This window comes from Anastrepha obliqua, chromosome 3 (genome assembly GCF_027943255.1).
Source record: "Anastrepha obliqua isolate idAnaObli1 chromosome 3, idAnaObli1_1.0, whole genome shotgun sequence".
Taxonomy (NCBI): Eukaryota; Metazoa; Arthropoda; class Insecta; order Diptera; family Tephritidae; genus Anastrepha; species Anastrepha obliqua.
This window is the reverse complement of record NC_072894.1, coordinates 71,126,082-71,150,675: the sequence shown is the minus strand read 5'-3', so window position 1 is coordinate 71,150,675 and position 24,594 is coordinate 71,126,082. Positions and strand designations below refer to the sequence as shown.

The window sequence follows — 24,594 nt, the reverse complement described above, 5'->3', positions numbered from 1 at the left end:
AAACAGTAGTCAAAAATTGGACAGTCCTATGTCGGGTATCATATTCAAAAAATTAGTGCTATGAAATTATTTACCAGATCGTAATTTCCTCCTCTTAACCCTTTACTGCACGAATTAATAAAGCTTTGGAAAAAATTGTTTCACGGTGGAAATAACTTTTATGAAAACTAGTTGTAAAGTATATTAAACAGTTATCCGTTCAGAAAGATTGTCAAAAAGAACTTACGCTTCCCTCTGTTATAGTTTTTGAAAAATAATCCAGCGCGCACTTCAATTCTGCTTTTTCACCTACTTGCACAAAAGTGAGGTTATTTCAAAATGTCATAAAATCATAGAACATTTTTTTGCGTTTTATTATTACAAAATATATATTTGATGGATATAGTTTGAATTACTTTCTAAAACTTAAATGGGAAAAAATTGAATCAGAACTGCAATACCATATATGGGCTCATGTGCGGTAAAGGGTTAAAAAAACACTCGATATTTCGTTTTTCGCGATTAGGTAGTTGGAAATTCAAAATTTCAAACACAATATAAATAAATTAGGGTAAAAAAAAAAAGAAATCAGCTGCTTTGCTGGCATCTGAATGCGCCTTGCACCGAAACCTACAAACAATTATAAAAGCGATATCGGGAAATTGTGTGGAACTCTGAAATTAGCCGAACGCATAGCAAAACCACTCAACTAAAGCGGTCGCTGAAAAGCGCTTACGCGATCAAGAAGAACATATTTGAAGATATGAAGATCAGGATTCCACGATTCTCGAACGGCTGTACTGAGCATTTCATTGAATTGAATATGTATTTTGTATATTTGTATTTTGAAAAAATTTCGTAGATCATGAGAGCTTTATATTCTAGGCGCTAAGGAATTAAGGGCGATACAATATTAAGGGCCAAGTTTTCGGTGCTACTCGGACGAAACTAAATTCACTATGCAAGGTGGAGTTTTCGCCTTAGTGTAACTGGAGAACAGATCCAAACATACACTAAAAAACTGACGCTAATCAACCAACCATATATAATATTTGTAGCTATATCGCAATGAGCCGTTGTATTGTTTATTATTCCAGCCATACTCTGGACCAAAATTGTGCCAAGCAAAGAGCCACGAGCACATTTGGTTTCCATTAATGTTTTGTATGCACATACAGACATACTCACTTATCAGAATGAGCTGATATATTAAATTGTAAGTGGTTTCTGAATGGCTATGCAAAAACTGAAGATCGCTAATGAAAATTGTGGCTAAAAGCGTAAACACTCAGTTCTTCTTAGCACTTTGGTGCGAACGGTTGCGCTGATTTTGAAAATTGGAAAAGTGTTTTGCCGCATCAATGAGATCATGAAAACGTCCTATTGTTTATATTCTAAATATGTATAAGAAATTTATATTCAATAATATTTAACAAAGATATAAAAAGAATTGTGCAAGCACTGGAGATTCCCTTGGTTTTGTGGCCATATGTATGTATGGCTGTATGCATATTTCTATGGAAATTACATTGTGATATATAAATCTGAAAGAAATTGGTCAGTAAATACTTAAAATTGAGTAAGCATACATATATATATATATATATATATATATATATATATATATATTTATATATGTATGTCTATGCAACTGGAGTGCTAAAGTTGCGTACTGCGTTATTTTCTTGTGCGGTCTATTTGTGATCGCATGAGTAACTTCCAATGGGCTGCCTCACATGAATAATTAGAAATTCAATTAAAATCAGTATAATTTACAGTGTTACTCAAAATCTTTTTAATGTTTTTTTTTTGTGTTTGGTAATAACTCGAATGCTGCATCAAACAATCAGGCAAAAACTACGGATTCCAGCGAAAGTGCAGCCCTTTGCAAAAGAAATAATTGCATACTTTAATCGTGTTTCAACACCGGTCACCATGGAAAATGTTCGCTTTTCCATAATTGTAAGACTTGAATTTTTTCTAGCCACACATTTTAAATAGTACAATATTTTCTCCTTCTTCTATTATTAAATATTTACTTAAATATTGATGTTGGATAACATTTCAGGAGAATGATCTCAAATGGCATTCAGAGAGCCATGACACAAACGATCTCTTCTTTGACAAGCGTAGCATTTCCAGCGAGAACAGCAGCAATAGCGATGCAGTTTTTAGCGATGAGGCGCACGAAATCTTTTTGTGGCAGCAACAGCATCAAATGATCTGGGATCAACATGAAATCGAGGAGACACTCAGTCTGACACCGGGTTCGCTTGCAATATTCGAAATGGTCAAATCAAATTGTTTTATAGGTTTGCAATTTCGGTAAATTTTACTCAATAACTATCCACTAAAGTAATATTTCTCAATAATCCGCCCCAGAACTTATTCCCGGCTCTAGTGATGCCAATTTGGCTCTACTCTATTCCTCCATCTATGGTTGTATAGAAAATGTTCTCTTTTTGCTGGATCGCTATTCTGCCGACCCGAATTGCAAGGACTTGCGTGGCCGCACTCCGCTCCATTTCGCTTGTTGTCGCGGCAATGCACACATCGCCAAAGTGCTGTTGGATCGAGGCGGCGATCCAAATCGCTACGATGGCAAAAAAGAAGTTACACCCTTACATTGTGCAGCCAGGTTAGTCATTGCATGTTGTTAGTGTGTTGTCAACACATCTACATTTCGATGCGCCGCTTTTCATTCACACATCATGGCATAGTTATAAACAAAAACAATTAGACCAACAATTTTTGACACGAACGGAAAAGAAAACGTATATTTGAATAAATGATTTTTTTCTTCGTTTTATTTCTGGCCTTGTGGCAATTGTCCGCGCGCCAAATCGTTCGTAACCACGATAATAATCACGAACACATACCCCTCCCGGTCGTTCGCGATTGTTGAACCGTCTCATGGTGGTAGCGCAAAGAGCGTGGAATGCATTTTGCTGCTTCTGAAACGGAAAGCGCACATCAACATTGGCATTGAGAAGCGTTCGGCGTTGCATTTCGCTATCGATCGCAATGCGGTCGAGTGTGTGGAGACACTGCTCAAATATGGTGCGGATCCCAATACACCACAGGTAGGCGATAATAGCGTGACATAAATTTAATTTTATTCTTTAAATACTAAATATCTTCCACCTTTCCACATTTATTTATCACATCATAGGTATATACGGAAACACCTCTACACACTGCTTGCGCATTGGGCTTCAGCAAATGTGTGGAATTGTTATTGAATCATGGCGCAGATGTGCGCTCCCAATTCGGCGAAGGGAAATTGACAGCCTTGCACTTGGGTATGTTATGTGATTAGCAGCTGCAAATTTTCACTGTCAATTTACATAAAACAAAAACAAATAAACAAGTTCACTTACAACTGTACTGCACACCTAACGATACCTTTCTCCTATCCAACCGCAGCCGCTGAGAATGATTACGTTGAATGTGTCCGTTTGTTACTGGAACATGGCGCTGATGTGGATTGCCGTAATGCCAGCCATCAGACTCCATTGCATTTGGCCTGCCTATCACAATCCATTGAAACTGTCGACTTGTTGATTAGGCATGGTGCCAATGTGAATGCAATCTATAGAGATGGTCGCACAGCCCTGCATGCTGCAATCGTCAAGCAATCACGAAGTTTGGACTGTTGCAATGCATTGCTGAAGGCGGGTGCCAATGTCAACAAAGCGGATAATTTTGGCTATACACCGCTACATATCGCAGCTTTGAATGAGTTCAGCAATTGTGTGTATACTTTTATTGGTAAGCTTGACACCCATTTACTGCCACCTACATATACATATTTATATAGATTTCTGAAAATATTGGAAAATTTCATACTTAGAACCTTTTGTTGATTAAAACCGGCGGTATTCCAATTACACGCTTCTTTATATTACTATTATTCTAGTTCGGAAGAAACTCGACATACTGGGCATGTGTCCAGTATGAGACAGAACATTCTTCACACGACTATTCATGCCCTTTCGCTGATTTGCTGCAGGAGCCTCATAACTCAAATGGCACAAAAGAAGATATTGCAGATACTTTCTGCAGACTTAACTCAAAACCAAATTTTCAGGTTATGACGTTCTTTCAGCAAACGGGCGATTCCATCTAAAATCCCTTTTCATTTGACCTGACCCAGATGGCGCAACACTTATACAAGGCTTAGCGATAGTTGGCTCCTTCGTTCCCACGACAGTCGATTCTGTGTAACCGGAACGACCCGGATTTATATCCGGCCAAGGACTGTTACTTCAGCGGCATTCCCAGTATATTTATGGGGATTGCTGCTACAACAACAACATCAATTTGGCCAGAGCTAAGCAATACTGCGGCCGCCGTAACCGAATAGGTTGATGCGTTACTACCATTCGAAATTCGGAGAGAACGTAGGATAGAATCTCAGTGAAACACCAAAATGAAGAAAAAGTGTTTTCAATATCGGTCGCCCCTCGGCAGGAAATGGCAACCCTGCGAGTGTATTTCTGCCATAAAAAAGCTGTCTATAAATAAACAAAATTTTTCCACAAAAAAAGTATTTTTACGGAAAAACCGAGTCGATTAATGCGCCTATTTCTGATGTAATTATTTTTTTATGTAAGCCAAGCCTTAAAATTGTTATTTAAAGTAGAACCAATTTATCACTCCTTAAGCAGACGGACCTATCTTCCTTTACATAAGGTTTGACAGTTGCTCGGCCTTCGTAAGCAACTGTGGCTTGCTAGCAGTGAGAGGAACCTGATAGAATATATGATAGTGATGAAAATATTGACGCCAACACCTTACTTGTCTAAGAAGGCTAAAAGATTGCTAAAGCAGAAGGACAGCCCTTGCTCAACCTAGTCGGGATCTAAACTACACTTTTATACAGAGGAATGTGATCCCCTAATCAAAACATCACAGTTTAAATTAACTTTCCATTGTCAGTAGGCTGCTATCAGTATGTATTTTTCTCAGAGCAGACAATTCAAAAGACCCGCATCGGACACCATCGGATTTCGGGCGACTTTATTGCAGTAAGCAACACTTGAACAGAAAACACGTCTGTCGGATTCCAGACTATGTGGAACCAAGTTCATGTTCACTTGGTATTTTTAATTCGACAAGTATCGCATCCAATACTTACTAGAAAGTGGAAAAAAAGCAACAACTGCTGCTGCAGAAATAAACACTGTTCACGGAGAGGATACCGTGAGTGTAAGGACTGCGCAAAAGTGGTTTTCAAAATTCCGAAGTAGTAACTGCGACGTGGAGGATGACCCGCGCGCTGGTCGTCCTGAAGTCTTTAACTCCGACGCCTTGCTGGAGATCGTGTAAGCTGAACCAATTTGACAGTCGATATGATAGCTCAGAGGTTAAATTCATCGCATGGAACAGTTCACAGGCACCTGGTTCAGTTCGGAAAGATTTCAAATCCGGGAAAATGGGTTCCGCATAGATTTTCCGTCACCAACCTTCAGCAGAGAGTGAATGTGTGTTCTCAGCTGTTGCAACGGCTTGAAAATGAAAGTTGAACCGTATCGTTACTGGTGATGAAAAATGAGTCCTTTACAATAATCCTGTTCGCAAACGCCAATGGTTAGATAAAGATGAAACATCAGAACCGACCCCTAGAGATGGCCTTCACCCGGTATTGTTTATTATGAACTTCTGGAACCAAACCAGGATGACGTACGTAGGGGCAGTGGCAGGCCGTCGACATTGAAAATTGATGTAAACATCAATAAAGTGAAAAGAAGTTGATCAATAACTTTAAATTAACCATCAGAGAGCTTTGAATTTCATGCAAAGAGGGACCGCAGTCATTTCGCTAAAGACATGATTTCAGTCAAAAAAGAAAGCGATGCTCACGGTATGGATTACAACGTAATTGTATACCACGAATTTTTGCCAGAGGGTTAGACAATTAATAAGAGCTGTTATTTGGACGCCATCAGACGTTTACGTGAAGCAATTCGTCAAAAAAGGAAGGATTTGTGGCGAAACAACTCGTGGACTCTGCATTATCCATGAATTTTTGACCAGGAACGGAACGAATACCATCCAACAGCCGTGCGATTTTTCTGTTTGATCGAGTCAAAAAAAACACTACACGGAACGCGTTTTAACAGCCATGATGGCTATACCGAAAATAGAGTTGCAAAAATGTTTCAAGAGTTGAACGAGACGCTGGCATAAGTGCGTTGCAGTTGATGGGGAGTCTTTGAAGGCGTTCATATCACTTTTGAGATATATCCGGGAAATTGTTGATCAATGTGGTATTTTCAATACTAGATATACTTTTTTGATGGTGTACCTCTTTCCGATATAACATTTTCAAATACTTTTAACAAAAAGTGAAGAAGTTTGTGATTATTATAATTTAGTAATTTTTCCTATTTATAGAGCACGGCGCTGATATAACAGCACGTACCATGGGTAATGTATCGGCCTTGTCTTTCATTGTGCGGCGTACTCCAGAAATTATACCGAAACTTACGGCCAAAATGGATAGTTCTATTAAGGTGAACGATCATGAAATCGGTGACGTTGATTGTGAGATTAAATTGGACTTTCGTCTATTGGTGCCGCCAACATCTTTGGAACGCGGAGAGACTGAATTACTATTGTCGCTGATCGAAGTAGGCCAGAAACGTTTATTGATGCATCCTCTATGCGAAACTTTTCTCTTTCTAAAATGGCGACGTATACGAAAATTCTTTCTGATGAGCCTTTTATATCATGCAATTTATGTGATCCTATTTACAATGTACATTGTGGGGGTATATGCACGCAATTGTGATAAGAATCCGAAATGCGAAGCGCCGGGATATATAAGCACAGTGGGCTATTTCGTTATCATACTGAATTTAATATTGATGGGGAAAGAATGTTTTCAGGTAAGCTTAGAATAATGTAAAGTTTATGTATTATACTCGTATGTATCGAATAATTACAGATGGCGCACGGCTTACAAGGTTATGCGAAATATTGGGAAAATTGGTTGCAATGGGCTATTGTGTTCGGTGTTTTGTTATGTGTGGTGGGTCAATAGAGCTGCTCCATTTTAAATGCTGCATAACTTTTCTTTCCCTTCTTAGACACCTGAGATTTTGGTGCCGAGCAACTTGTTGGCAGTGCCAACGTGGCAGCATCATGTGGCAGCTATTGTGGTGTTATTGGTTTGGCTGGAGTTAATGATGTTGGTGGGACGTTTTCCCATATTCGGCGTGTATGTGCAAATGTTTACAAAAGGTAAGGCTAGCAAACAATCTGACAAAAAGCTAGGGATGGTCACAACTAAGAGAGAAAGAATCAGTAAAATTAAGTCTAACAAATACATTTTTGTTCATGCTCGTATATCTAGATTTATCTTCGCAGTTTTAAAATATTTGCTATAAATTGTTTGGAGCATAAAATAGCAGTAAAAAATAAAAAAAATTGATGCTCCATGAGTTATGCTAAATTACTTAATACTTTGTATGATCTCCTGTGCATTCTATATTAGTGTTCAAACCACAAAATCTTTAGTCACTCTCACTGCCATTTTGGGCAGAGTGTTGCTATGCAATACCTTCTCTATCATTGCCCAGCATTAGCCAGACAAAGACCTCAAGTGCTAGCTAGACACGTAAGGGTCTCAGATCAAAATATATTACGAATCTGCTGAAGGGAAATTTTACAGCATCTGTGGCAACAAAACGTGCCAAAAAAGAGTTTAAAAAGGACGACGATGAATATATTATAAAATTGAATTTATTTGTTTAATTTCTGGATGTATTGGAAAAAAATAAAAGATTATTTTTTAAGCGACTTCCGCTTAAATGCATTTACGGCTATAAGTATGCAGCAAGTTACTTTTGTTTATCATTTTATTTGTCGAGGAGACAAATCTGCATCTCTCAAAGGACTTCTGAAATGGTAAACTTAAAGTATATCCTGCGTGCCTATTACAGACCTGCACAGGTCTCACCTCATCGCATCACGCTCTACCTCTTCATCCCAATAGTACTCTCGTACACCCCGTGAGGAGTTGCCTGATCTCCCATCGGACGCGTTCCAGGTGGTAGATAGGTGGGCGCTAACAAAACTCACGAGATAACAAGCCCAAGTCTAGAGTTCATCTCGAAGCTCAAAAAATACATTCCGTATCAAGGTGTCGCGTTAAGAAGCTCCTCCTCTTTCCAAAAATCATCGAGCACAAGGTTCAACAAATATATGGTATCCAAAGAAGTTTAATCGTACCTCACTGATGTGCGCGGAAAGGACCTCACGCAGAAGCTCAGGTATCACTCCCATTATCCTCGATTCCCCCACTCTCCCTAACCTAAAGAAATATAAAAAAAACGGCATTTTGGACTCCGTCGGCTAGCATTGCGTAGAAGTGTTTACACTAAGGACCACCGTCCAGGTTAACCTAGCCTGCGCTGATTGAGCTAAGGATTTGCCTAGTAAAAACAAGCATTATCAGCAACCTTGACATGAGATAAAACATCGTTCAAGACTTCGAGTTTGCCAAATGAATCAGTACTGAAATTAATTTAATACAAAATCATGGGCTTAATTCGGCTCAGACAAATGGTTTATTTAAGCGCATAGATCTACCGATAGCAATCGCCCAGATTTCACTGGGTAAGATTAGGAGCTGATATACTATATATTCTTGTATTTAGACTTGGAAATGTGGTTTACATTGTTCTGTGACTTTACTGAGTTTAGGTTTAGATACAAAATTAGAAGATCGGTTGTCTGTAACTGTTACATGCGAAGAAGGAGCTGCCAGAAGAAGTCTGCCAGCAGGGCCTCGAACAATGGAAGATTCGTATGGAGCTGTATAACGATAAGGCAGAGAGTATTTTCTTTGTTTATTTAGTCAATAAATACAAAATTCTAATTCCCATACAGAATAAGAAGCCTTAAAAATTCAATAATAGGTAAGTACGAGGTCAAAATAAAATGTTTTTCAATATCAATCTCTTAATTTAATGGTTACATCTCGTACTTACATACATACGAATATATTTGAAATTTCCAAAGTTCATTTGGTTCATTCGCATGTTGCGTGTCGTAGCTAATTCCTTGTAGCAACAGCATTCCTTGAAATGAGATTTTCTAATTGAGCGGTTCAAAGTCTTAGTGTTAAAATGGAATGTGAAATATGTACGACAACAGGGTTTGCATTAACTAACACATCGGTCAATAAGTCCCCGGTCTAACAAAGAAAACACAAGAGTTACATCAAAATTCGAGTTTATTCATCAATATAGTTTCCTTCTAAGGCTATACAGTCAGTCCAACACCTTTCCAAACGTTCGATGCCAGTTTTGTAGAACTCTCGGAATCATCGAGACGTTGCTGTTTTTGGTCCACAGTCAGCAAACGCGGCACCCACTTCGAACATAGCTTCCGCATCGACAAATGGTCGTGTAAAATGGTGAAAACACTTCCCTTTGATATCTTTACGATGTCAGCAATATTATCCAGCTTCAATTTACGGTCGGCCAAAACCAATTTATGGACCTGCTTGATTTTTTTGGAAACAACTGCCTCATTTGGGCGACCAGAGCGGTGTGCATCGTTGGTGTCCGTACGACCGCGTTTAAAATCAGCATACCAGTCGATCACTGTTGATTTGCCTGGTGCAGAGGTGCCATAATGATCGTCCAACCATTGTTTTGCTTCGACGGTATTTTTTCCCATCAAAAAGCAGTGTTTAATGAGCACACGAAATTCTTTTTTTTCCATTGTTCTGAAAATAACAAAAGTAGCGTCACTAAAGCTTCAATAACTCACACAATAATGATCCGAATGACATACAAATTTGACAGTATACCTAAAAGGGTATGTTCTTTCGAACCATAAAGCTAATTTTATGTTAGTGGCGCCCTCTATATGTCAGACCGGGGACTTATTGACCGATGTGTTACTTCGTAGCAGTAATATTACGGAAAACATTGCTCTGCTCATGCTACTACTCTGAACTTGAACAGATGAGGAGTGTAGCAGGTAGCGCAAAATGCGATCAACTGTTTTACTATGCTCCAAGCTACGTTCCATTACTGCTAGCAACTCAGAGTACTAGTTAAAAAAATGTTCAGTACTCTCTGTGGTTGGAGTAGTAACAGAAAACTTAGAATCGGCCAGAGCGCTACTTGCGTGATTATTTATTGTATGTGTACTCCAGCTATCGCTACTACTCTCACTTTTGTTGCGCTACTACTACTCGCATAGTTGCTACTTCACGACTTATTATTATTATTTGGAATATAATACTATATCACATTCTATGGCAAATCATATATCATAAGTAAATATGATACTACAGAGAGTACTGAACTTTTTTTTGACTAGTACCCCGAGCTGCTAGCAGTAACGAGACGTAGCTTGGAGCGGATTAAACAGTTCATCGCGCGTTTTGCGCTACCTGCTCCACCACTCATCTGTTTAAGGTCAGAGCATTAGCAAGAGTAAAAATGAAAACTAGGAAGTAGCGAAGCAATTTTAATCCAATGAAACATTTCCTTGCTCTTTTTATACTCTTTTATAGTTGCCGGTAACTTCTGCAAATTCTTGCTGGCCTACATCTGTTTGCTAATCGCTTTTTGTCTCAGCTTCTCTGTACTCTTCAATGATTATCCACCGTTTGAAAACATAACTTGGTAAAAGAACTTGTACTGTTTTTCAAGTGTTTCATCATTAATCATCAACTTTTACTCCACTAGGTCACTACTCAAAGCCATTACAATGATGTCCGGTGAATTGGAGTTTGAGGATATATTTTACGGCGATATACCAGTGAAGTTTCCTGTCACCTCACACATTTTGTTTCTCTGTTTTGTTCTACTCGTCACAGTCATACTTACCAATCTAATGGTAGGCTTAGCTGTTAGTGATATTCAGGGGCTGCAAGTATCTGCTACATTAGATCGGCTCGTACGTCAGGCGGAACTAATTTCACGACTAGAAAGCTTATTCTTTTCTCGCTTACTTCGGCGTGCGCCAGTCAAGCTAATGCAACTTTGCAAGCGAAGTGCACTGCTGCGCACTTCACGCAACAAATTACAGTTCATGACACGACCAAATGATCCGCGTGACAACCAGTTGCCCGAGGATATCAAGTTAAATATTTACAAACTGGTAGCGGAAAGGCGCGATCGAAATATGAGTTTACGACGTCGCAAGCTCGAAAGCAATTACAATATGTTCAATCAGAGCTTACAGCGGCAATATGAGGAAAAGAAACGCTGCACTGCCATACCAGTGGGGTTGTCGGCTGATAAAACGGCGGCCATTTCAACGCCAAAGAACAGTAATGTGAATAATAAAAAATTGTGTAATGACCTTAAAGAACCGAATATTGCAATGACCTCCCGTGAAAATGACTGTCTCCTACGTCCACGTTCGGCTACGAATGTACACGATCAGTTGATGGCCGAAAGTGAGGTGGCTGTAAAGTTGAAAAGCCAGGTCAATGGCATTTCAGACGTGCGCGCCGAAGTTTTGTCTCTGCGCGAGCAACTACGTGAGATCAGCCACAAATTGGACAGTTTTGCGGAAAGCGCCAGCAAGAAGCTAACCTTTACAGCTGAGGAAATGTGTCGGATAAAAATTCATCTTGAGCAAAAAGCATCCTTTCAGTATTGACCAGCGGATGAGTTACTTTTCAAAAGCTGCATAATAAAAAAGCTTTAAGTTTTTAATAAGAATACGTATAAAATTTAATGAAATAGGTTATAAAAAACAAACAGTTAAATGCATATGGTAGGTACATATATATACACACACCTACATACACAGATGTAATGTGCAATGTTTGTTTATTATTTTCGCATTGAATTGTGTACATCATTAATAAGACTACTCACACACGTGCATGAAAATATATATGCACATACATACATATGTATTTTAACAAGCCTTTTTATTCGTGCATGTGTAGTGATCAATTAAAATATTAACTCATATTGTCACTAATAAAAAAATTCATATGGCCTTCTGAATATTTTTTGCCTTTTTTTCTAATTAACACAGTTGAGAATTAACAGACCAGTTGAGAAGTTCATTGATGCTGATCAGAGCATTATATGCGCCTAGCCGTTTCGGTCAGCCATTTGTCATTGCTTTGGTTCCATAAGAGGGTACCCTCTGATGGTATGGGATCATCTTTTTTGACTTGTGTCCATGTTTTGGTTAGTGGATCAAAAGCAAAATTCTTGGAATTTGCGGGAGTCGGTGGTGGTGTATTTATTATCAACGGTTTCCGTGTAGCCGGTACAAAGCTCGGCTTGGGTCCAACCTGCGGCCCACCATTTATAAGTTCATATTCGGCATTAGGATTGTTTGCGGGCTGTGGAAAGGCGGCATTAAAATGTGAGCAGTAAACAATAAAGATGCCTGTAAACAGATAAAAAAATCATATTATATAGTGATGTACATTTTATATATTATATTTTATACATTTCCAATTAAAAATTGTAAAACATAATATATTATAGATAGCTGGCTAATTATCAAAATTTTTTGTGTTTGCAAAATTTATTATTTTCATACGAGTATAAGCTTACCAAGCGCAAATATAAATTTAAACGATTTCATTTTTGGTTTTTACACCGACTTTGCTTTCTTTCCTAGTCCAAAATCTTAGTTGACACGCTTTTTATCCAATTGTTGACGTTATTTATTTGTTTATATGTATTACTATTGTTGTAGTCTGTTGAATAGCGCCTTTTCTCTTCAAAAGTCGACTCTCTACTGATCTTTCATATGAATACTGTGGCATAAAGATATAATTCTTTACTTGATTTCTTCTTACACAAATACTCTTACGTCTACGTACAGCCCTGCATACATAAACATAAGTAAATTGGAGATGCCAATCCCGGGCTACCTGCACTCGGTGATTCCATGCGTATCTAATCTACTAGTCCCGAGGTAATTCATTAACTTAGGCTAGTTAAATGGTGGGACATTAATCGAAATTATAAAATTTTCTCTTTCATTTCTTTCTAAAGGTTAAAAATCTGAAGTAAACTCATTCAAATGTTACGGAAACATTGTATTTAAAGAAATCCATATCTGAAAATTTAGTGGCCTGCGTTATCCAGAACTTTTAAAGCTTTCGGAAACTTTTTAGCCCACAAATATTATACTTCTAATATATTATAAAGATTTTGGTAATTTCCAAACAAAAAAACCGAGATATTCATACAAACTTTGATATTTCTGAGAAATTTTACAATACAACCAATTCGAGAAGAAATAAACTAAACTTAATAATGTACGATCTAAAAAATGTACTAATCTCTCATAGATAATCTCTCTAATCTCTTGCCGTAGCCGAATGAGTTGGTTCACAAATAGAGGAGGAGCTTGGCGAAGCACCCAAAAAGGGTGTAACAGCCAATCATCATTTGGCGCTACAGCTCTGTGTGAGCTTTGGCCTGCTGCACCAAATGTCTCTTGGCCCGATCTTCTCATGTCGTCTTCTAGTTCGTCAACCCATCTTGATCTTGGTCTGTCTCTTGCTTTCGTTGCAAATTTTTTAGCATTAATTAATTTTTCTTTCTTTTTTTTTTGCTTTTTTAATAATTATATATACGGGTTGCCCATATTCGACGGGCCCGATGGATTTCGATGACTCTTTGGGCCCATTCCCATCGACGAGGCTTGTCCGCAGGTTGAATCTTATAAGGGAATATATGCAAATCAATGCGGATAATTCGTTGTAAAGTGATCCGAGCAATGCCCAACTGCTGAGAACGGCGATTTTAGGATGTCCTTGATTGGTGATTTGGCCTCTTTGGATTAGAAAGAGCATCACCAGTCGAAAACCTTTCGTACAAACGTTTAATGGTGTTCTTAGAAGGCGCACTTTTCACATTATTTAATTTTTTATACGCACGTTGAGTTTTCAAATGGAGGGACCTACAGTTTTAAGCCGACTCCGAACGGCAGATATTTTTATGAGGAGCTTTTTCATGGCAGAAATACACTCGGAGCTTTGCCATTGCCTGCCGAGAGGCGACCACTATTAGAAAAATGTTTTTCTTAATTTAGTGTTTCTCCGAGATTCGAACCGACGTTCTCTCTGTGAATTGCGAATGGTAGTCACGCACCAACCCATTCGGCTCCGGCGGCCGCCTCCTTTATTAATTACACCTGACGTATGACACTAAGTAATTCTTTCTCTAACTTTAATCATTACCAGTATTCCATTTTGGTTAAGTTTTTGTGTGAGTTTACAAGTGTATGTACATAGCTTTAAATTATTCTAATTTTCGTTGAGCTCTCGTGGGGTCCATTCTCATGGTATGGCCTAGCCATCTTAGTCTTTGAGCTTTGATGAACCGCACAACATTTTCCCCTCTTATTCGCCACTCGCCGTTGTCTTTGACTGCACCGAAGATTTGCCTCAAAATTTTTCTCTCGAATACTTGGAGCTTTGTTTTGTCTTTTCCACTCATTGTCCAAGACTCCGATCCGTAGCAAAGAACAGCGAAATTTTGCTAGTTTTGTTCAGCAGCTTCGATTTAAAGAGTTCAATAAGTGAGTAGAAAGCTCTATTTGCTGCTTGTATTCTCTTGTCGATTGTAATGCTCATTGCGTTGTCGTGGTTTAAACACCAGATACGTGAACGTTTTCACCGCTTCAAACTCATATGCCCCGATTTGGATTGTGCTAGATACCAGATCGTTTTGTTTTTTTTGGACATCAACATGTATTTTGTTTTCTCCTCGTTAATTCTCAATCCAATTATACCGGTTGCGTTTTCTATGACACAGAAAGTATTTGCTAATGCATTCAGGTTTTTGATGGTTATCGCAATAACATCTGCATACACGTATATTTGCGTAGTACTGTTAAGTATATGCCCAGTTCTTTTTGCATCAGTAAGTTCGTCTATTGCGCAGCACAATAAAACATTAAAAACGGTTGAGGAAAGAGTGCCGCCTTGCCTAACTCCAGTCTGTATTTTAAAGACCTCATATAATCTGTCTTGTACCCAAACTCTCGATTCGGTATTGCGCAGAGTCATCATTACCATGTGTGCCAATTTTTTGGAGATTCCACATTGCTCAAATATTACTGTTCATGCTGTCAAATGCAGGCTTAAAATCAATAAACAGCATGCGTAGGTTGATGTTGCGCTCATAGCATTTTTCCATAGTCGTCGCTCTTCCGGGTCTGAAACCAAATTGGAGTTCTGGTAAAACTTTTTCGGCATAGCTAATGACTTTGTTGACTATTTTTGCTAGTAATTGTATGTTTTATTGAGAAGCGATATTCCGCGGTAGTTTTTACACTTTCTTTTGTCAGCTTTTTTAAGGATTGTTTACCTATGATCAGAAGGTATCGGGAATGTTTAAATAAAACAAAATAGAGTTAACTTTCAGGGAAATTTATTTTATCTCCTTTAAAATATGACCCTCTGAATCAACACACATGTGCCAACGTTTAACCCAGTCCTCCATGCGCCCCTGGTAGGCCGTCGAAGGGATGGCCTTCAGCTCCTTCGTTGCATTCTTTTTGAGCTCCTCTATCGACTGAAATCTCCTTTCACGAAGTGGTAACTTCAACTTGGGAAACGAAAAAAGTCACACGGGGTCATATCAGGTGAATACGGTGCTTTCACGATGGTATTTACTTGGTGTTTGGTCAAATAATCCAGCTTAATTTGGGCTCGGTGCGATGACGCATTATCATCATGCAAAATCCAAGAATTGTTTGCCCACATTTCCGGCCGTTTGCGACGTACAGCATCTCTCAAACGCTTCAAAACGGATAAATAATATTCTTTATTGACTATCTGGCCCGATGGAAGGTAGGAGCACTACGCCCTGACGATCGAAGCAAACAGTCAACATCACCTTCCCGGTACTTTCTGATCATAAGATATGTAGGTATATGCTAAAATGTTACCAAAACTAAGAGTATATAGTATACATTTCTAAACAAAAATTTACAGAAAACGTCGCCCTAAGTTATGTTCTTTTTTGGCCGAAGCCAAGCAGAGACCAATACAAAATTTTGTGGTCGAACATGACCAGAATTTAGTCGTTCTTAGTATTTGTTATTATTTATTAAGAAACAAGCAAAAGGTTTATTGAATAAGAAATTATAGTAAGATTACCATGAAATCCCGGAATCAGCAACTATCGCTAATATTGGCATTCATAGGTTGTTGTTGTCGCATGTATGTTTGTGTACTCAGCAAGCTTGTTTTCTTGATTTCTTATTCAAAATAATTTTTGAGTTACGCTCATTAAGATGAGCTTCGAATAGATTTTCTTATTTTCTATCGAAAGCAGTAGAAATAATAAATGACTACTGAATAATTATAAAATATGACTCATATGGGCAAGACTTACAGTTTGAGTACTTCAGTGCCTTTCAGTTTGTCATTTTAATCAAAGTGTGAGTCAGCGTCTAGCATTCAAGGTGTTTGGTCTTAGGTCCGCTATCGTTGTGTTATTCAGTGCGGGTTGTTCGGTTATATTTTTCTCTTCTTTGATTAGCTAAAAGCATTGCATTATTTATTTCTATTGAAATATAAATCTTAGTTTTGTTCCGATTTGGTGAGTTTTCCTAATTGCAATAATGCCCCCCGGGGCAACTGATAACCGGGAGAATCGCTTTGCTTTACTCGCAAGCGATACCCCACGCAAGAAAAAAAAATTAAGTAATGGTTCATCAGTTAACCTTTTCCCTGAATTACCGAGTGTTACTGTGGCAGATCCTAAGTTTCTGGTCTTATCCTGCAGTGATGAAAATAAAAAAATTTCAGACTATTCATGTTTTGCCGTCCATAAGGCAATTCAGCTTATCAGTAAAGAGGTAATATCGATCTCCGAACTCAGGGATGGTAACCTTCTGCTACTGGTAAAGGACAAGAAAACAGCACAAAAATTTTTGTCTACCACGCAATTACAAGGACTGTGTCGTGTCACATTTTCATTTCATTCTTCACTCAACATCACCAAGGGGACAATCTATGCCCCTTATCTTAATAAAGTGTCTGATGAAGAAATTGTGAATGAACTCAGCAGCCAAGGTGTTACTTCTATTTATAAATTCAATAAAATGTTCAATGGAAAACTAACTCCCAGTGGTGTTATCCTACTATCTTTTGATTCTTACAAATTACCTAACAAAATTGATGTGTCATGGCATTCCGTAAAAGTTAGGGAGTACATTCCTAATCCCATGCGGTGCAAACTGTGTCAACTACTTGGTCACACCACAAAATGGTGCAAGAATCAACCAATATGGGTTGGGTGTGCCCTACCTCCACATCAACCAGACGATTGCACTCGTATTATGTGTGCAAACTGTTCAGAACAACATCCTTCATCCTCCAATGAATGCAAAAAATTTAAACAAGCTAAAGAAATCTTAGCTATAAAAACAAAACAAAAATGCTCCATGATGGAGGCTAGAAATATCTATCGTACACAAATTACTTTACCCCCACTTAATTCTTCAACATCCTATGCTGCTGTTCTTTCATTAGCAGAAACTCCAAATGCCACTCTACCCAAAATACCTCTACTTCAAAAACAACATTAAATAAAGAAATCAACCACTTACAATCATCGAATAACAAACAAAAGAACTCTCAAAGTACTGCATTTTCATCAGCAGAAACCTCGCGTGCTCATCTTGCACAAAGTACCTCTACTTCTAAAACAATAGAAAACCAAGATAACAACTACATTAAATCAGAGAATACTAAATTAAATGCCTCTCCAAATCCAGAAGCCTCCAACGATCAAACATCTCTCTATACAAGCAACAACTTAGCTAATCAACAACATAAAGAAGATAATGCTTCTCTTGCAAATTCAGAAAGCAGTAATGACAGCGCCCAGTCGGACATAGATCATTGTATTTCTAGTTATTCTCTTAATAATACCAAAGCTATAACGGACAACAGCTTCATTAATTGTACATTCTCACCACTTCCATCTATAGATAGAGTTCTTTCTCTTACTCAGTCATCTACTACGTCAAATTCTTCTGATAAATGATGCTCAAAATAGTAAATTTCCAGTTACAAATAATTTTCTCAATAATTTCCTTTTTTACCAATCACAATGTTAACTTTCTTGCAATGGAATATAAACGGCTTTTTTAACAATTACGATGAGCTTCTCCTACTTCTTTCAGATCTTAAACCCGATCTTGTAGCTTTACAAGAAACCCACCTTGCATTTTCCATTAATCCTTGTCCTCCTTCGCCTTACACTGCCTATTTCCATAACTCAAGTATCACGAATAAACACGGGACTGGTATCCTTATTAAAAAAGGTATTTGGCATAAAAGAATCGACATTCAAACAAATTTAAACATTATTGCTTTCGAAATTAAAACCAATATAACCTTAACGGTGATATCAGTTTATTTTCCACCTGGTAAAGATTTCGATATGGACGAGTTTAAATCAATTATGATTTCACTACCTCATCCACTTATTCTTTGTGGAGATGTCAATGCCTGGAGTCCACTTTGGGGCTCTTCCACACAAAACAAGAGGGGTAAAGCAATTGAAGATCTAATTGTGACCCAAGATTTAATTGTCTTAAACGATAAATCTCCGACACACTTTTCCACACATAATTCATTCACGCATGTTGATGTTACGATATCCTCCACCAGCATTTACCCACTCCTTTCTTGGAGAATTCTAGATAATCTTTGTGGTAGTGACCACTATCCAATTGTTTTCCACTTAAATTGTGAAAGGAGAAGTAAGACCGGTCACATACCCCGATTTAAAACCGATAAAGCAGATTGGTCAAAATACAGGTTTCAGTGCGACGAACAAAGTCAAATCCACCCTCTTAGTAATAATATCAATAAGGAAGCTAGTTCTATTAAAAAGATTGTCCTCAGCGCAGCTACGTTATCCATTCCTCAATCCCGTCCCTACTTTCATAAAAAATGTGTCCCCTGGTGGAGCAAGGATCTTGCCGAGTTACGTGCAATAAAGCAAAATGCATGGTATAATTTTAAACGCATGCGCTCCAACCAAAACCTGATGTTATATAAGGCAGCAAATGCAAAGTTTAAACATTTCGCAAAAAGGGCAAAACAAGACTGCTTTATTAGCATCTCTAGCAACATCAATCCGTCATCCTCTCCAAAACAAATATGGAAAAGTATCAAAAAGCTGTCGGGCTCCTATAGCAATTTTACTGTCCCACAACTTATCGTAAATGACAAGCTCATTTCTTGCCCCAAAGAAATTGGAAATTCTTTCGCTAAACATTGGTCTGAGTACTCAGATAACATTAATTTTTCTCATGACTTTGTTGCACAAAAATCCAGAATTTTAAATGAAATATATTTTGCACCACAAAATCTCACTCCCCCTGCAAGAGAGATTGACAATCCCATCACCATCCAAGAGTTTGATCATTTTGTTAACCAGGCCAGAGGCTCCGCTCCTGGTTATGACCGCATTAGTTACTCCATGGTTAAAAATCTACCTGATTCTATTAAAACTAGGTTATTAAAACTATACAACTCCATTTTCACTTCTGGTATCATACCACAAAATTGGAAATTCGCTTGTATATTACCTATTCCTAAGCATGCCAAATCAGCAGATAAGCCGTCCAACTTTCGCCCGATTTCCTTATTGCCATGCACCAGCAAGATTTTAGAGAAAATAGTTGCTAACCGACTAATGTGGTTTGCGTCCAAACATAAATTTTTAAACTCCAGTCAGGTTGCCTTTAGAAAAGGACATAGCACTGTCGATGCACTTTTATCTTTCGACCATTTCTCTTCATGTGCCCTGTCTAATAAGAAACATATTACAGCACTTTCCCTTGACTTCGAAAAAGCCTTCGATCGCATCGGGATACACATTATTCTAAGGCAACTAAGGAAATGGGCGGTTGGTCCTAAAACATACAACTTTATAAGAAGCTTCCTAACAAACCGAAGAGCTCTTTTTCCGACAGATACAACTTAGAAAACGGGATTCCTCAGGGTTCGCCTCTTTCGGTGGTTTTATTTGTTATCGCGTTTGACGAAATAGGTAAAATCATAGATAAGCACAATATTAAGCATTGTATTTACGCGGATGATGTTTTGATATTTACTAAACTCGATAATTTAGTTACAGTTAGAACCATCTTTAAAAAAATCATTGAGGACATTGCTGTATGGTCGCTCGAATCTGGAGCGATTATATCATGCGAAAAATCAAATATCCTTCATATTTGTCGGAGGAAGTGCTGTTCGGGTGTAAAACTGACTCACCATAATATACCTATAAGTAACGTGAGCCAATTAAAAATATTTGGAATTTTCTTTGATTGTAAATACACTTTTAAATTTCATTGCAATTACATTAGAAATAAATTAATTAATCGTCTTAGCATTGTAAAATACTTTTCATCAAAAAAGTCCTTTGTACATACTTCTACACTTTGTTACATTGTTAAATCGCTACTTTTATCTGTAATTGACTATGCTTTACCAATTTATGGAAGCTGTGCCAAAAGCAACTTAAACCTTCTGTGTGCTCCATATCATGCTGCTCTGCTTAGAAGCCTACGTGCCTTCCCCACTACTCCTATTTGTAACATCTGGGCTGAATCCGGACTTCCTAGTTTAAGTGAGCGGGTGGAATATATGACTGCTGGCCTTATATACAAAGTGTTATCCTGCAGTAATGATCACCTTTATAAAATCACAATTAATGCAGCAAATAGAAAATGTTTTCCAAAGAGGCTGTCGGCGTTATATCATGTGGTTGACTTGGCCAGAAAAATGAATATCCATTTTAAACCTACTCTTCAAACCCACAGTAAGTGTCCACCTTGGCTTCTTTCGAACTCGTCATTTGTTAATTGCTTTCAGGATTATCGAAAGGAAAAGTCTTGTGGTCTTATCTGCCAACAGATTTTCCTTCAGCACAAACGAGAGTTAAATCAAGAATCTTTCAAATTCATATTTACCGATGGCTCCAAAACTAACATCTCAACCTCTTTCGCGGTTACATCTGAGGATCTACTAGTTCTAAAAAAAAGGTTTGCTGCACAATCACTGCTCAACACTAACTAGTGAAATCTTTGCTATATACCAAGACGCTCTAATAGCCTCCAAAACGAAAGATAAATTTTGCATTTGTACCGACAGTCAATCTGCCATCGATGCCGTAAGAAATTTCAACAATAACAGTGTTGTGGTAACTCATGTTCGAGATTTACTTGTCACGCAAACAAACAAAATTAAATTGATGTGGATACCAGGTCACTGCGGAATTAAAGGCAATGAGTTCGCTGATTGTGTCGCGAAAAGTGTGCATAAGGAACCGGTTCTGTATTTTGATGTTCTGGAAAAAACTGACTTAAAACGTCTAATAAAGCAGTACCTACATAACAAGGCTCTATTGAAATGGAATGAGTACTCTCATCATTATGCGACAATTAATCCCCTCAGAGTAAAGCCTATCTATCCAACGGAATCTAAACTTGCAGACATTTTGTTGTTCTCACGACTTCGTTTAGGTTACGCGCAGATCACTCACAGTTATTTGTTAAACTCTGGAGATGCATCCTGCTGTTTTTGTAGGTCATCTAGAACATCAGTAAAGCATATCCTAGATGAATGCACCCAGTTTACCAATACCAGGCGAAGGATTTTTGGCACAGCTCTCCCATCACAACTTCTAGTAAATACAACATTATCAAATGTAAATACTATATCTAACTTTCTTGTACTGTGTAACATAGCTCATTTAATTTAGTATACATACCTACACTTAGACATATTTTATATACTTTTATTACACATATATTCCTTATTTTAAATATAGATAAGATTAGCAAATATTGTAATTAATCCTAGTTTATTGTAAAACCAGCTGATGGCCTTGAGCTAGTGCTGTTCTTCTTTCCCGCTATTTTCTGTATATTAATATACTTAAAATAAAACATGATTCTGATTTAATCAAAGTGTACTATATTAAACAAAGTGGAATAAGTATTTGATGTAAGTTTGTGTGCCTTCAAAGCTTCCCCGTTGATTCTCATTTCATCCATACTGAAGCATTTATAAAATACTGACACACTGTCACTTAAAATTATTTTGTACCATCTGGGCTTAGGCTTAACATGTGCTCCAGATTTTTTGTGCGGCTTTCGCTGGCCATCATCCAAAAGATTAATCACTGAGTTGATAATACTCAGCCATCCGTGGGCAAGCCTTTTCGATACGTCTTAAATAGAAGGGGCATAAAACTGCCAAGCTTACTAAGTTTAGCCTTGCTTAAGAGAGAAAGCTTATCGACTTTGTTTTGAGAGCGAAGAGACGTTGAAGCACTCTTTTAGTCCGGGAGCCAGGGGTCGATTTTGGACTGCGTTTTTATATCGTTAAATTTTTGACTATACTTGTGATTTAGCTTTCATGAATAGGGAAAGTGAACGTCAGCTGGCGCACCACACCGGGTGTGTGATTGTGGGAGAGTACGAAACGTGTCGAAAAAAGTTTCTGCCAACTCATTTTATACCGGCTGACATTTTTTCATGTATGGTTGACATTTAGTAGAAAAAAAAAATTTCCAGCTGCGCGGTAGAGGGGGACAACACGTCAACTGAACGCAATGATTCATTTTTGCTTCGGCTGACGGTCTTCCCACCGCTATAAACACAGCTGACCATCAGTATTATATTTTCATATGTGTCCAAAATTATGTAAACAAATTTCAATCCTGGCTCCCGGGCTATTTGTGCGACTGCAATGTCTTAGCCAGATACAGAATGAAATATTAAATAAGACAATAATTTAATATCCTAATCCAAATATTTAAAAACCTTTTAATAATAAGGATTATCTTCACATCTTCCTTTTGGATTCTGAAATTTGCTTGTATTTTCAAATTTAATTAATTTTAATAATAGTTTATCAGTATATTCGCTTAATCTAAGATCTTTTTATTGCTTTTCTTTAAAGCTTAAATAACAATAAAATTGTTAAATAAATTGCGGTTTTACATATTGCGCACGCTGTTCCTGTCACGTTTTTTCTTTAAATTTGATTTTTGTGTCAAAATATATATATTTGCAGCGCAACCTATTTTTTTAATTTTTATTTTTTTTATGTATGAATTTTGGGCTAAGGAGTTTGAAATTTTTTTACGTAGTAAGAGTATGTTCACATATGCAGTGATTAGTAATAAATCCACAAAAAATAATCTACCCATTCACATATGGCATATGATTGATTTCTTATTAATTCAATAAGTCTTCGAAAATTTTTTATGTGACATTAATTTACTTGATGTGAAACTGAAGAGAAAAACATATGAAAAAATTGCACGGTCATTTTTATTTAGCATGAAGCTGTATTCGTATGCTTATTTAAAAGCTTCTGGTAAGTTTACGTCTAGAGTAATTATACTAATATGGAAACAATTGTATTCTCGGGTATACCTATGACGTTCGGTCTTCAAAAACGAAACCTTGTGAAAAGGAGCTACATAAAAAGCCTTAACTCTGGCTATCTCCGAGAGAATTTACAAAGAACATTTGGGAATACAAGAAATATTCATATCAGCTGAGATTTGTTTTCATAATGGTCATTTATTTATTCTGTATAATTCTATAATTTTGCGCACTTACCTGGTTACTTACCTGTTTTTTCTTTAATTGTTTAATTCAGTAATTGAAATTGCTACGCTATATCTCAGTTTTCAATTTTGCTCTCGCTACTACTCTCAACTTGAACAGATAAGTAGTAGAGCAGGTAGCGCAAAACACAGTAGCATCTGTTTTGCTCCGCTCCTAGCTACGTTTCAATACTCTTGTTGTTAAAAGCACAAATAAAAAAAAATTAAGTGCCATTTGTAGTCGGAGTAGTATATTAGCAAAGTAGTCGGCCGGATTTTTTTCCTTATTCACTCCTCTCGGGAGCTTAAGGCCTCGATAAGACTCTTCCATCGTACACGATTCTGTGCTGTTGTTTTTGCACCGTCCCATGAGATGTCGGCATCTACTAATTCACGGAACATCTACCTTCTCCAACGGTTTTTTGGTCGACCGCGACCTCTGCTCCCTTGCGGGTTCCAGCCCAGTGCTATTTTCGTGATGCTATCCAGTGGTTTTCTTAATGTGTGACCTATCCATCGCCACTTTCTGCGTTTGATTTGCCTAAGTATGGGTTCCTCGTTCGTTAATCACCATAGTGCGTCGTTACTGATGGTATTTGGCCAGAATATTCGGCAGATGATGCGGAGGCACTTGTTGATGAAGGATTGTAGTCTCTGTGTGATGGTGTTAGAGACCAGCCATGTTTCGCTTCCGTACAACAATACTGCCTTTACATGAGCCAAATATTCGTAGTTTAGCGCGCCTGGAGATTTGCGAACTCCCCATATTGTATGCATTCGCCCGAATGCCGCCCTTGCTTTGTTTAGCCTGCAGTTGAAAATTTCATCTGCTCCACCATCTGTCGTGCACTACCGCTACTGCTACTGCTCTTGCTTTTGTTGACCTGCTATTGCTCCAATAGCTGTTACTTGGACACCGTTCATTTATATTGTGTGAGATGCATTTTTATGCGTTTTTGCGGAGCTATATTGAAAATATAACCGACAAATTATGTACTGT

The 24,594-nt window shown here is 37.8% G+C and overlaps 2 protein-coding genes and 1 long non-coding RNA gene across 4 annotated transcripts; 2 read left to right on the top strand and 1 right to left on the bottom strand.

Annotated features, from left to right (window-relative positions):
• The first annotated feature begins 1,297 nt into the window (after positions 1-1,297).
• On the top strand, positions 1,298-11,936 carry LOC129241678 (transient receptor potential channel pyrexia). 2 transcript variants are annotated; one of them, XM_054878140.1, is made up of 12 exons: positions 1,298-1,470; positions 1,830-1,941; positions 2,048-2,291; positions 2,362-2,617; positions 2,903-3,062; positions 3,152-3,281; positions 3,406-3,750; positions 6,379-6,872; positions 6,932-7,015; positions 7,074-7,227; positions 10,520-10,631; positions 10,695-11,936. In XM_054878140.1, coding segments are annotated over exons 1-12 (3,015 nt in total). In that variant the 5' UTR covers positions 1,298-1,468; the 3' UTR covers positions 11,617-11,936. The 2 variants fall into 2 exon arrangements, with proteins under 2 accessions (XP_054734115.1, XP_054734114.1); XM_054878139.1 differs by lacking the exon at positions 1,298-1,470 and having other exon boundaries at positions 1,764-1,941.
• On the bottom strand, positions 11,721-12,744 carry LOC129241679 (uncharacterized). The gene is made up of 2 exons (XM_054878141.1): positions 12,537-12,744; positions 11,721-12,366 (listed from the first exon to the last, which is right to left on the bottom strand). The coding sequence occupies exons 1-2, from the start codon at positions 12,565-12,567 to the stop codon at positions 12,053-12,055; spliced, it is 345 nt and encodes a 114-aa protein (XP_054734116.1). The 5' UTR covers positions 12,568-12,744; the 3' UTR covers positions 11,721-12,052.
• Positions 12,745-19,940: 7,196 nt separating this feature from the next.
• LOC129242429 (uncharacterized) lies at positions 19,941-21,758 on the top strand. The gene is made up of 2 exons (XR_008582182.1): positions 19,941-20,018; positions 20,100-21,758. It is a non-coding gene; the product is annotated as an uncharacterized LOC129242429 (long non-coding RNA).
• Positions 21,759-24,594: the final 2,836 nt, after the last annotated feature.